This window comes from Silurus meridionalis, chromosome 4, assembly GCF_014805685.1.
Source record: "Silurus meridionalis isolate SWU-2019-XX chromosome 4, ASM1480568v1, whole genome shotgun sequence".
Classification (NCBI taxonomy): domain Eukaryota; kingdom Metazoa; phylum Chordata; class Actinopteri; order Siluriformes; family Siluridae; genus Silurus; species Silurus meridionalis.
This window is the reverse complement of record NC_060887.1, coordinates 17347342-17359944: the sequence shown is the minus strand read 5'-3', so window position 1 is coordinate 17359944 and position 12603 is coordinate 17347342. Positions and strand designations below refer to the sequence as shown.

General features: G+C 35.0%; 1 protein-coding gene across 2 annotated transcripts; it reads right to left on the bottom strand.

The window, feature by feature from the left end:
• Nucleotides 1–252: 252 nt before the first annotated feature.
• On the bottom strand, nucleotides 253–6141 carry macc1 (MET transcriptional regulator MACC1). Of its 2 annotated transcripts, none has more exons than XM_046848545.1 (5): nucleotides 6012–6141; nucleotides 4770–4896; nucleotides 1942–3971; nucleotides 1618–1806; nucleotides 253–1032 (listed from the first exon to the last, which is right to left on the bottom strand). In XM_046848545.1, exons 2-5 carry the CDS (start codon nucleotides 4885–4887, stop codon nucleotides 829–831), a joined length of 2541 nt encoding a protein of 846 aa, XP_046704501.1. In that variant the 5' UTR covers nucleotides 4888–4896; nucleotides 6012–6141; the 3' UTR covers nucleotides 253–828. The 2 variants fall into 2 exon arrangements, with proteins under 2 accessions (XP_046704501.1, XP_046704502.1); XM_046848546.1 differs by having other exon boundaries at nucleotides 826–1032; nucleotides 1618–1736.
• Between the last annotated feature and the right edge of the window lie 6462 nt (nucleotides 6142–12603).

Sequence of the window (12603 nt, the reverse complement as noted above, 5' to 3'; positions counted from 1 at the left end):
GGATCTGTATTCATATACATTGAAGAACAGCTTGTATTCCTTGTTGCTCTATGCAGCAAATTGACTACTGTGATATCGAGGTCACTGCACAATCCTGTACCCTGCAAACAGCATCATTTAAAAAGCTACTGAGAGAAAGCAAATTACGAACACAGAAACAGCCAAGACACTTTGCTGACACAGCTTTCTGTGACTCTAAATGCATAAATCCATGTAGACTCAATGCAGAAAATAACACTTATTTAAATGAAATGTTAATCCAAAAAATGTGTTTTATTAAGTTCAGCAATAATAGTTTCCAGATTAAATATTAAAAATAGTAACAGTTAACAATATTTTTTGTGCATTGGTAAAATATTTACAGTAATTCTACAAAACATCTTATAACAACACAAAGGCTTCCCCCTCATTTAGATCATAAATCAAAGTCACATTTAAAGCAATCAGTTGTAGAGGCAACAGAATAAACGTATTCCGGCTTTGTGTTAAGAGGCTGGACTTGATGTAAGGAAAGTGTCCAGATTCTCGCTACTTCAATGTTAGGAGATTGAAATGCACATAAACACAATGTAACATAATATTAAACTATACAGTATATTAACATGAAGAAACACGTATTGTTAAAAACCTTTTTGTTGTCCTACACAACTTCACATGTCGAACAAACAACAAAACAAAAACAAACAAACAAAAGACATTCCAGCAAAGTCCAACAAACATTCATATTTTAACATTTTCAATTATAAACTATACAAAGAAAGCATTTAGACGATGTATCTACAGAAAAAAGACATTCTAACATTCTAAAAGGTTGCAGCTTGATGTTCACTATGCTGTGTGAAAGGCAGAGGCTCTTAAGAACTCCATGCAGTTTACTGTAATGAGAGCTCCAGTAATCTGTCTCCAGTGTTTAGTCACTGGGCTCTTCATCTTGTCCAGGGCCAGATGGAGATCCTGAATCATGTCCCTATAGCCCTCACCATACTGCATACTCCACGAGTACAGGAAATCATATGCAGGCTTCCACATTGACTGAAAGACAAAAGTAAACACATTACACACCTATTTATACACTGCTAACCTATACAAAATGTTATACTGTAATGCACTTTTAATACTTAATATTTTAAAAACTGTTCTATGAACCTGTGTGGTGCATTTTTATTAAGATCATGTAAGACTTTAATTGAACATACAGTAGATGGACTCGCTTAAACCAACAACAAACTTTGATGTTAGCTTGACTTAGTCTGCAAGTTTAAAACAAACAGAAATACAGGCAGGCAGTTACTGGTAGAAAAATAGATGACAAATAGAGTAATACAGGTGGAATGTCCCATGAAGTGAGAGAATGACAAGTAGATAGATAAGAGAGTGAGTTTTATTCATAGAAAGAAGAAAGTTATACAAACAGATTAATTAATATTAATTATATAATTCAATTAAATGTATTGTTTCTTTCTCCAACTTAAATACTATGTGAAGATGCATGCAATATAATCCCAATAAAGGCCCTTTTATTTTCAGTCTGTTAGCACTACAAAATGTGTAAAAAGAAATTAGAGCACCAGCATCATTGAAAAGAATCCACACTGGAAATGCTTTAGATATGCTTACCTGGGCACTGACTTCTCCATTTTTCCCTCTGTGTGGTGCCTCATAACCAGCAATCTGAGAATTGGAAAGTTTTCCAATCTTCTCAGCCAGTTCCCTCCACCGTACACCAAGCTCAACTGCTGTGGACAGAATAACTGTGTTCTGAATTAAATGGGCTACAAGGCCCTGAGCATCCATTTTAAAGAGGCCCTGTTAAGGAAAAAAGGACATAATGCCATGCTATGAAAAACAAGCTCATCTCAATATATTCAGGACACTAGGTCAATATTCAAAATCTAATGAACTAAATTACTGAGTGGTTTTTATATAAATAAAAATACCTACAATTATGAGTTCATGTTGAAATTTCCTTTTAGTTTTGTCTGTGTGGCAGTCTTCCTTAAGTTTCTCAAGTACACATGCTACTTTCTCTGCTTCTGTATCAGCTCGCCTTCTAGAGAAACCGTCTACAGTAAGGTTTGTGTAGCCCAGAGCTGCAGCAAAAGTCCTCCAAGAGCTTATGTGATCCGTTACTAAGGTCTGAATTGCAGAGTACATGTAGGTGAGCTTTTTAAAGGGCAAAGTCATGTTGTCCAGCAAGGTTTGTGTTGTGAGTCTAACCCCAGAATAGTCAATTACTTGGTCCTTTGTTATGACCTTCACATTTTTACAGTGTACCAAACCAACACTTCCCCTGAGGAAGCCAATATACCACTCTTTTACTTTTGACTGTCCAACAGATTTAACAGTTTCTCTGGAAAGCAGAGCAATTGTGTCACCCTTGAAGTACTCTAGGAGATACTCAACTCTTGGCTGTCTTAGAAGAGATTTCAAGGCAATTCCATACCACTGTATATTTACTGGCATATCCTGAAACTTTGGAAACTCTGGGACAGATTCTTCTGGAATAGCTTGAGTACGGGTCACTTCCCTATGACGATCCACATTTCTGAATCCATGCTTTTCTGTCCTCAAAGGAGCAGCCTCAGGAGAAGTAATGTTAAACTCTGCTAATAAGAGGCTATTTGAATCCTTCACATGGATAGCGAGATTAAACGGACCCATATCTCCATTGCTTGTCTTGGATAGGTCCAATGGCAAGTGGATCACTCTGCCTGCTTTGAGCACCTCCATTTTGACCACTTTTTTCTGATCCTCATTTTTCACTTCAAACTTTGATTCCATTACACTGGTTGTAATGTGCAAATCAGTTAGGCTTTGTGGATTAAACTCATGCTTTCCCCACAGTTGCAACACAACAGGAGGCAAGTTCCTTTTACCTTTTTGGATGTCTGAGAAAGGAAGTCTGGGTGGAACAAGATTATAGCAAGAGATGACTTGCACAACTTTAAAAGATGGATGAATATGCTTGGGACCATATACTGCGACTGTGTAATGTCGGTTTAAGTAGTCCCACACTGAGGCTGCTGGTGGCTGGATGACTGTGGCCTCTGCAGCAGCAATGATGAACATGTGAGGTTTTAGGTCCTGGATCTTCATTTGTAACATGTCCTTATATATGTAACAGTCTTTAACTTTTTCATAAGGTCCATCTTTTCTATGGGCCACCAGACCTACAAATGTAGTCATGACTTGACTCAAAGGGTCGTTTTTCACTTCCGCTGCCATTTTAATATCAAGTGAGATGCCTTCCATAGTATTAGGATTGCTCAAACTGAGTTCCAAAAGAGGACTCACAGATGTAACATAATTATTATTGATTCCACGTGGAGGATCAAGACTAGCTTTGAGTCCAATTTCCTGGATCTCCCCTGGAGCAACATGACCTTTGGGAATGTGGGCACTAATATGAGAGTCTGGCAACTGCACTGAGCCTCCATTGTGATCAACTTTACAAAAAACCTGTGTGTCTGTGGCTTGTGTTTGAGCCCAACCAGGACTTTGCTTTATCAGGCTGAGGTTCAAACAGGACCTGGTCAATTGCCTGTGACTCAGCCAGGCCATTTTATAAGCCTCCATATCATTTTTAAGCCAGTCAAAATCAGGTTTCAAGAATGGTCCTTGAGCACTCTTCTCCTTTTGGGATTCTTTTTTTGCAAGACTATCAAGAATGTCTGAGGCACTTCTCCAACGTCCAGATCTATTAAGGCTATTCCTCTCAGGCCCCAGAAAATGACCAAAATTGTTTTCATCTGACGATGTACTTTCACAGTCTTCAGTACTGTTACCAAACAAGGCTGATGGATCCTCCTTCAGTATGGACACCTGTAATTCAGTGGTGTTTCTATGTACAATGTCATCTAAGAAAGGATTTGACTGAGACAGTTTGTTCCAGAAGGGATTTGTTGTTTGTCCTTGAGATTGGATGGCAGGCTGCAAAACAGGCCATTCCAAATGTTTTGACATGTAACTCCCTGGATAAAGGACAGATATAGAAGAGTAAGGTCAAACAGTAAAGGAATCTTAAGCATTTCATGACTCTTGCACACAACAACTTTACTGCCTAACTAACATCACTGGTAATTGGCATTCATTTGCATAAATGATTGTTAGCTGAGTCACCACAAAAAAATCTAATGTAGTAAATAATATTATACAAATATTAAAAAAATGTTTCACTGTTGGGTGCAAAATATAGACAGAACTACATGAATCTCCAGGTGTAGCGAAGTGCTGTCTTCACACATGCTAAAGTCTGAGACAATGATGAACATTTACCAGTATGACTGAAATATCAAAATGTGGAGAAACCCAGCTATCTATGACCTCACCTGTGAAACCAGACTATACACTCAGAACTAAAAAATGCATGATGGCCTCTAGATTCAGTCACCTTATTTCAGTCAGTTAAGTGGTATTAAGAAAAAGGAAAAAAAATGCCAGTAGCATCAAATGTGTTCAGAAACTAAATCAGAAACAAGTATCTTAGGTTAGTGACAATTCTGCATAATTAGCCTGACAAACTGAAGGCACACAAAACTAAATATCACCATAAGTCTTGAAATGTAACCACACCTCAATGGCACATAAAAAAATGTTTCCCAAAAGAATACAATACCTACTGTCAATAAAGACAAGATCTAAAATAAAATCAGAGCTTTCTATCAAGGTCACTTAGCTTTAGCAGCTTGTGTATACATAAAAATAAATAAATAAATAAAATACATGCACACATTCATGACCTGATCTATTAATGAACTATTCATGATTACCTTGTAAGCTATTGTTGTTGATGGTTACATTGTCATCTAGATCGATGAGGGTCCCTTCTGAGCGACTTCGAAGCAGACTCCCGGTTTGTCGGATTGACTTTGCTCTTACGCCTGCCATCTTTTACATCTGAGTGGAAGAAGAAAAAAACATTAGGTTTAATGGTAGGTATTATAATTCTAATGGCTAGAAATATAATCTTCAGTAGATGGTTGTGGGGGGGAAATATTATTGAGATACTTATTTACTGAGCATATACAACAAACACAATTAAATGAGTGAAACTTTTCTTTATAATTTTAGTGTTCGCCCAATAAGAATTATGAAACATAAGAAACATTGAGCTCAAGTGAAATAATGTTTTATACATTTATTTAATTTTTATTACATCAAAATACCCCTTCGTGCTGTAAAGAATAGTTCTGCCTAACCTCAGTGTGACCCTTGTGAACAATTATACGCAAGTATCTCAATAACAATGCAAACGTGAATCTAGTCATTAGTGCAAAAGGAGAATTTCTAGGTGTGTGCAATAGTCACTCGGGTGTTTAGTTTGTCACAACAAGTCAGACATTAATGATGTGCCTTTCTATGCCGCTGCACACATTAAAAAACAAAAAAAAAAAACAGGTTGTTCTTGTCTGAAACACACCGCTTCCTGACCGGGATCTTGCTGGAGGACAGAAAGCCTCTATTCAACTCGCCACGCTCACAAGCACGCGCGCGCGCTCGCACACAGTGTATACACGCGAACGCACCTGCCTGAGACCATCCAAAATCACTCTCCTACATCCCCCAAGTGCACTCGTTAGGGTATGAAATAAACGCTATGTTTCTAAAATATAAACATCTTCAGTGTGTCAGATAGGTGTGTAAATACTACTACAATAAATACTACCATAAATTGCTATTATAGTATCTACTACGAGTGTAGGAACGTGTCCGGAAGTCTAAAGCTTCATTTTTATTTTTTTTTAAATAAAAAGGTACGACTATAAAGGTAGTGGTGAGAATCAGCAGTCATGTTCACATAAGACATGTTATATCTTTTAGTGAAATGAAAACCACGCCGAAGCTGACCTACACATCTGAGCCCCTCACATGGACGCGCTTCCATTTACCAATTTTAGCTCTTTAGAGGTTCAGTAGCGCCAAGAAAAGAAAAAGTTGTAGGTTTTGCGAAATTTCGCCAGATACACCTTCCACAACACAGTAAAAACGTTGATAAACGAAATATAACTCACCCGAGACAGGCGTTTCAGCTGCCACGTTTACTAGGCAACTTTTCAATAATAAAAAAAACCCACAATCCCGGGAGATAGGGAGTGTCAACAGCCGTACACCTTTCACATTACGTCTGAAACTTGGTTTGCATAGTAAACACATGCATTGTGGGATATGTAGTCTTTTAGAAACTAGTCGGAGTTCTGTAGTTCCACGTTATGACTCTGATACCCAGAATTCCGTGGTTTCTGTATGAAACAAGGGTTGCAACACCTGAAACTAAAGGTGGTTTCGGTATCCGTGGGAAAACGGGCTTTATGTTCATACCGGGTTCACAGCATCATGCTTGGGCTTTTAAATGAAGAGATCAAGTAGATAGAGCAGTTTCTTTGCAGACAGAAAAAATAAAGATAAACTGTTTTTGGTATTGTTTAAATAGTATTATAAGACTTGAAATCCAAATAGTAGGCTAATGAATTGATTTTCAGCTGTTTTAAAAATAGAGAGGAGATGCAAAGTTAAGAGATTTTCCCATGTGTCTGTCTACCTCACTACATACAGAGAGGTAGCAAATCATCAACAACATCAAATTTATTAGTACACTTCTAACTGTTTTTACCCGCAACTAAGCAAAGAAACATTCCTCAATGAAGGTGTTCCCTCAGTATGTACAACAGGTGCTTTAGTGATGATGAGGATGATGATTATGGAGAGGACTTCTCTTAAAGCAAAGCTCACATTTATCGAACCATTAAAAAAGCCATAATGTTCTATGGTTGGGTTACTGCAATCCTGGAAGAGAATTCCCAGAAATCCTGTAAGGACAACTTGTTTAATCATTAATTACAGTTTTCAGTCAGAATAACTTTGGATTGCTCATTCCCTCTAAGAGGACACATGTACACAAAACATGCCAGAAACTGATTTCCACAAAATAACAGGAATGCACGTTTTCCTCCTTTTGCATCCATTCTCTCTATATACAGGGTTATTTAAAAAGAATTAATCAACATCATGATGCATTGCTTCAGTTCTCAAGCATCGTCATGGAATGAGTCAGTGACTATTTGAAAAAAGAGTTATCTAACTTGATTGTGAGTATAATACTTGAAACTTGGCTGGAGTTTTGTATTACTTTTCCTTAATAAAATTTTGTGCAATTAAACTGGTTCATTCTTTTTGAATAACCCTGTACATTCATTTACATTGCTATTTTAGGTATCAAGACAAAATAAAAAATAATCTGGTCTATAGCAGGTTTTAGAATGAGTTAAATACAACCTCAGATCAACAACACATGGTGTATTACATTGCGTAATTATTTACTTTACAAAAATAAAAGTGAAATTAAAAAGTAATGTGTGAAAAACAAAGTACACCCTTACAACTTCATTTTAGATATTTAAGAGATTAAGTAGAAGCAGGTGCTGCTAATCAAATTGATCATCAGCAAGTCTGACCACCTCTATAAAAGCCCAAGTTTTAGCAGTTTGTCTTTATAAACATTCAGGTTAACATTCAGGTTAACACTGCCATTTAAGAATTAGATCATTATTGATCTTAGAAAAGCAACTGTTTTGGGTTTTAAGGCCATTTCCAAACAATTTAAAGCTCATCATTCTACAGTGAGAAGAAGAAGATTCTACAGTGAAGAACATTATTCACAAGTGGAAAAAAGGCAGTTGCCAATCTTCCCAGATGTGGCTATCCCAGGAAATTCACCCCAATGTCAGACCTTGCAGTGTTCAGAGAAATTGCAAAATATACAAAAAGAGACACATTTCAGAGTATACAAGTGTAGACTCACTTAGCATGTTAAATGTGAAGGTTTATGACTACGATAAGAAAAAGACTAAACAAATATATTTTGTTAAGAAGGGATTATTACAAAAAAAAAACATGGCACCATGTCTTAGGTTTGCATAGTTGCTTCAAAAACAATTCATATTATTTCTGTATCAATGTCATTTGGACTGATGACTAAAGCAGAGATGTTTGGTAAAAACACCAAACACAATATACTGTATCAGCACAAACATACCAACTGTCAAGCACGGTGGTGTAGGTGGATGATTTGGACTTGTTTTGCAGAAACAGGAACTGAGCAACTCACAGTCATTAAGTTGGTCATGAACTCCTCTTTATACCAAGTATTGGCCAAAATTGGGCAATGCTAAAGAAATATGACCACAAGGACGCCAGAAAATCTACAACAGAATAGCTGAAAAAGAAAATAATTGAGGTGTTGAAATGGACCAGTCAAAGTCCAGGGATTAACCTGACTGAAATGCTGTGGCTGAACCCTAAAAGAGTCTGTGCAGCAATGAATAAACTTCAAAGACATTAAGCAACATTGTAAAAAGAAAAAATGAGCCAAAATTACCCAGATGATTTTTATGTCCTGGTGGGCAAAACCATATTCAAAGGGGGTCTACTTTCATTTTCTTGTGACTGTAAATGGCCACATGGCGTTATTTGTGCAAAGAAATGATGTGAAGCAAAGCTGCCTTCAATTATCAGAAACATTCAATCATAATGAACACAGTAAACTAATATACTAAACAAAGTCAATATTACGTGTGACAACCCAATTGTTTGATTAATAAGAAAAGTTATAAAGGATTTTTTTTTTTAGGAAAATAGCCAGCCAGTTTAAACATTTACCACATGAACATTTATTTAAATTCCTTTTTTTTTATATGCAAAACCAAATGCAAAACCAAAAATGCTAACTTTTAAAAATGTTATTACATTTGTTTTTTGTTTTTTTTCTGCCAAAGCCTTGTCTGAAAATAATAAATAATTTTTCTACTGACTCAGTAATACAGAGGTAGAGAGAATAATAACTAATGAGAATAAGCATCTATTGCCATATTTGTACAGAAATTGCTTGCCTTAGACTTGCAAAGTCCTGTATATATATAAAATCTGACTGCAACAAACTGTATTATATGCAACCATATTGTATTGTATTGTACTATAACTAGTCCTATATTCTATTTTATTACTCAAATTTATTTTTATTCTTCATTTTCTTTGTTTGTATAATGTTTATTGAATCTTATGTTAAGGGCAAGTAAAATGTGTAATGCATAAAATTTCCTTTTTGTTTTTAATTTTAATTTTAATTTAATAATCTGTAAAAACCTGTTTCTGTTTAGCCAAGTATATACTGTATCTTTTAAACTATAAAAAATGTCTCTGTGCATATGTCTTTTTGTTTGTTGTTTCACAGAGATACAGTAGTGGATACAACACAAAGGATCTATATAACAGAATTTGTTTTTGCTTTTAATTGGTTTTTTTTGCAATGAAATTTTCTAGACACAGGCTGAGTTAGTCACTTCAAGCTATTTTGACCTGTGTAACCCTTTTAAAAAGACTAAAGCATACAGTAAATAATAAAATCTATATAAACCTTTAAACAAGGCTGATTTTTTACTTATTGTTTTAGTCATTTTAACCTGTTCTGAAAAAAATATGTGAATTCCAGAATCAATCAAATCAATTTGAATAAGTGCAACGAATATAATGACAAACAAAGCAGAAATTGCAAGATGTACAGTACAGACCAAAAGTTTGGACACACCTTGTGTATATATTATATATACAGTACAGACCTAAGGTTTATATATATATATATATATACACACCTGCTCATTCAAAGAGTTTTCTTTATTTTCATGACTATGAAAATTGTAGAGTCACACTGAAGGCATCAAAACTATGAATTAACACATGTGGAATTATATACATAACAAAAAAGTGAACTGAAAAATATATACATATTGTAGGTTCTTCAAAGTAGGCATCAAGAGAATGCCAAGAGTGTACAAAGCAGTAATCTAAGCAAAAGGTGGCTACTTTGAAGAACCTAGAATATGACATATTTTCAGTTGTTTCACACTTTATGTAAATAATTCCACGTGTTAATTCATAGTTTTGATGCCTTCAGTGTGACTCTACAATTTTCATAGTCATGACAATAAAGAAAACTCTTTGAATAAGAAGGTGTGTCCAAACTTTTGGTCTGTACTGTAATTATTATATTTAAATTTTATAGGTTTTTTGTTTTCTTTGTTTTGTTTTTTTACGTGTCACAAACAAAAACCTGACAGAGACTGACATCTACTGGCTAACTTTAGACATGAAACAAACCATGAATTGCATTCACCTCAGCAGAATGGGATTGAATAGAATAGAATGTGGAGTGGAGATGTAGAGTTCTGTTAATTTATTTTGATGACTTAACAAATCAAATAAAAATTTTGTGTAACTACCTTTTGGCTTTCAGTTCTTAGTTTTGCACACATTGTACAATTCCACAATCAGGTAAGGGATTTTGTAGGACTGAAGACAGGTGTGTGATGAACTAATTATACTAAGCAGGCAGTGGTGGACAGTAATGAAGTAAATGTAATTTGTTACTTTAATGTTGCTTTTTCGCATATCTGTTCTTATATTTTTACTCAACATCATTTTGTGAAATCAGTCTTCCTTTTTATTTTTGAGTGGATAAAAGCGTACCTGGTCAATCAAACAGCAACAAACCAATCAGGGTAGAGCGTGTTTTGAATTCATTTACATCCGATCAACAGCAAGCAACAACAGCAACATTTTGATAGCAATAAACAATTGAAGAAACTCCTGATTCTAAATTGCCACAACAGCTATGACTTTATTTGTGAGATTATTTTTAATAAGTAGTTAAAAATAAGGTTTTGGGCTCAGTGTAGAGTAGAACAAAGAGTACTGAAAGTAATCATTTTGGCCCCCACAGTGCTCTGGTCTCAACATAATCAAGTCTGTCTGGGATTACATAAAGATAACGAAAGATTTAAGGCAGCCTGCATGCACAGAATCTCTGTTGTTAGTTCTACAAGATGTTTGAAACAACCTTCCTGCTGTTCCTTCAAAAATTGTGTGCAAAAAAAATAAAAAATAAAAAACCAACAAAAAAACCCCTGCAATCAGCAAGAATACCTTGTTTTGAATACAAAAAAAATACAATATTGATTTTATTTGGATTTTACTTTTGTTTTTTTTACTTTCCATTTTGTGGAAGGTAGCTCCAGGTTCAATCCTAATCCAGCGCTACGGGAGGAAACTAGAGTTACCAATTCAACATGGTGACTAAGAGCCTGTGGCAGGCACTGAGAATGATCACAGACTATAAAACACCATCCTTAGAATGGTGAAAGCGGATGCGTCTCTGACAGATGAGCTAAATACTTTATAGGCTCCTTGAAGGCAAACACAGTCTGAATGAGGAGCAGTTTTTTCCTAAAAACTATCCTTTTATTATATTTTATGCTTATAATTATACTTTATGCTTTTATTATACTTGAATTAAAATACAAATATAAAGTAATAATTTTATATATTTTGTACTGTAATATTCTATTTACATGCTGGACAGTCTTTAAAAGCATTTCATGTCATACATGTCATACTCTGTATTAATGTGTATGTAACGAATAAGATTTGATTTGTTTTTATTTTAATTTGAAACCTGATTATGTGCATTTTCTTTGGGTTCTCTGGTTTGCTCCCAGCTTTCAAACATATGTCAAAAGGTAAGCCGTCTAAATTCAACTGGCCTTAAGTATGAATGAGTGAGAAAATGTGTGTGCATTCAAGAGTGTAGTTTCAGGCATAGTTCTGTATTCACAGCAACCAGTGCTAGAATTCTATACTGTCTATAGTACTAGATTCCATATCTCAAAATGAATACTGGATCAGTGCACACTTTTTGAATGATGAGTACCCTCTATTACTCACATTTAGTTAACTTATTATGTATGTCTTTTTTGTGTTGTATTCTTGTATTCCACACAAATGAAAAATAAGGGCCCCATCGTAGCAATATTTTTTTTTCTTACACATTTTGAGCTTAAATTAGGGGTTAGTTTAGGACAGCACACCTAACACTATCTCTTCTGTGGTGCCAGGCTTACCCTGGGTAATTCTTGGCACTCTCCAATGCTTGGCACGTTTTGTACTGGTATCATGTGCTAATGCGATTTTAAAGTGAGATATGACTTCCTCAACATCACACGGATTCCTGGAATTTGTGGTAGTTGTGTCAGAGGGCAAGTAGCTATTGTATGCAGACATTTATTTACTGTATACATTTTTACATTTCCAGTAAAGTTTCCCTCGTCTTTTATAATTGACACCTGTCAGTTGGCAATTATTATACACTATACATTATTTATCTGACCACGATTCAATTATTATTTAATTCAGGTAGTATTAAAACTGACATTTGATTAGAAGATCACATGTCACAGAAATCTCTTTAGACCATTTTAAATCAAATAGGACTATCTGTTACAAATTTTGGGAAAATTATATTTAATACTGACAAATGGCCAAATTTTGCACTACCTTACATTTTTTTTCATTGCTACATTTGTGCAAAGTGTATATAGAAAGTAGTTAAATTAGAGTTCAAACTGTACGCTTTTGTTATATGAAAATATAAACCAAAATAAAACATGCCTGATCTTTTCCCAATTTTAATTTTGATAAACAAAATAATTCAAACAGAAACAAAATAAATAAAACTAAGTGGAAAAAGCTTGTAACTTATGACAGAAAGAATGTAAA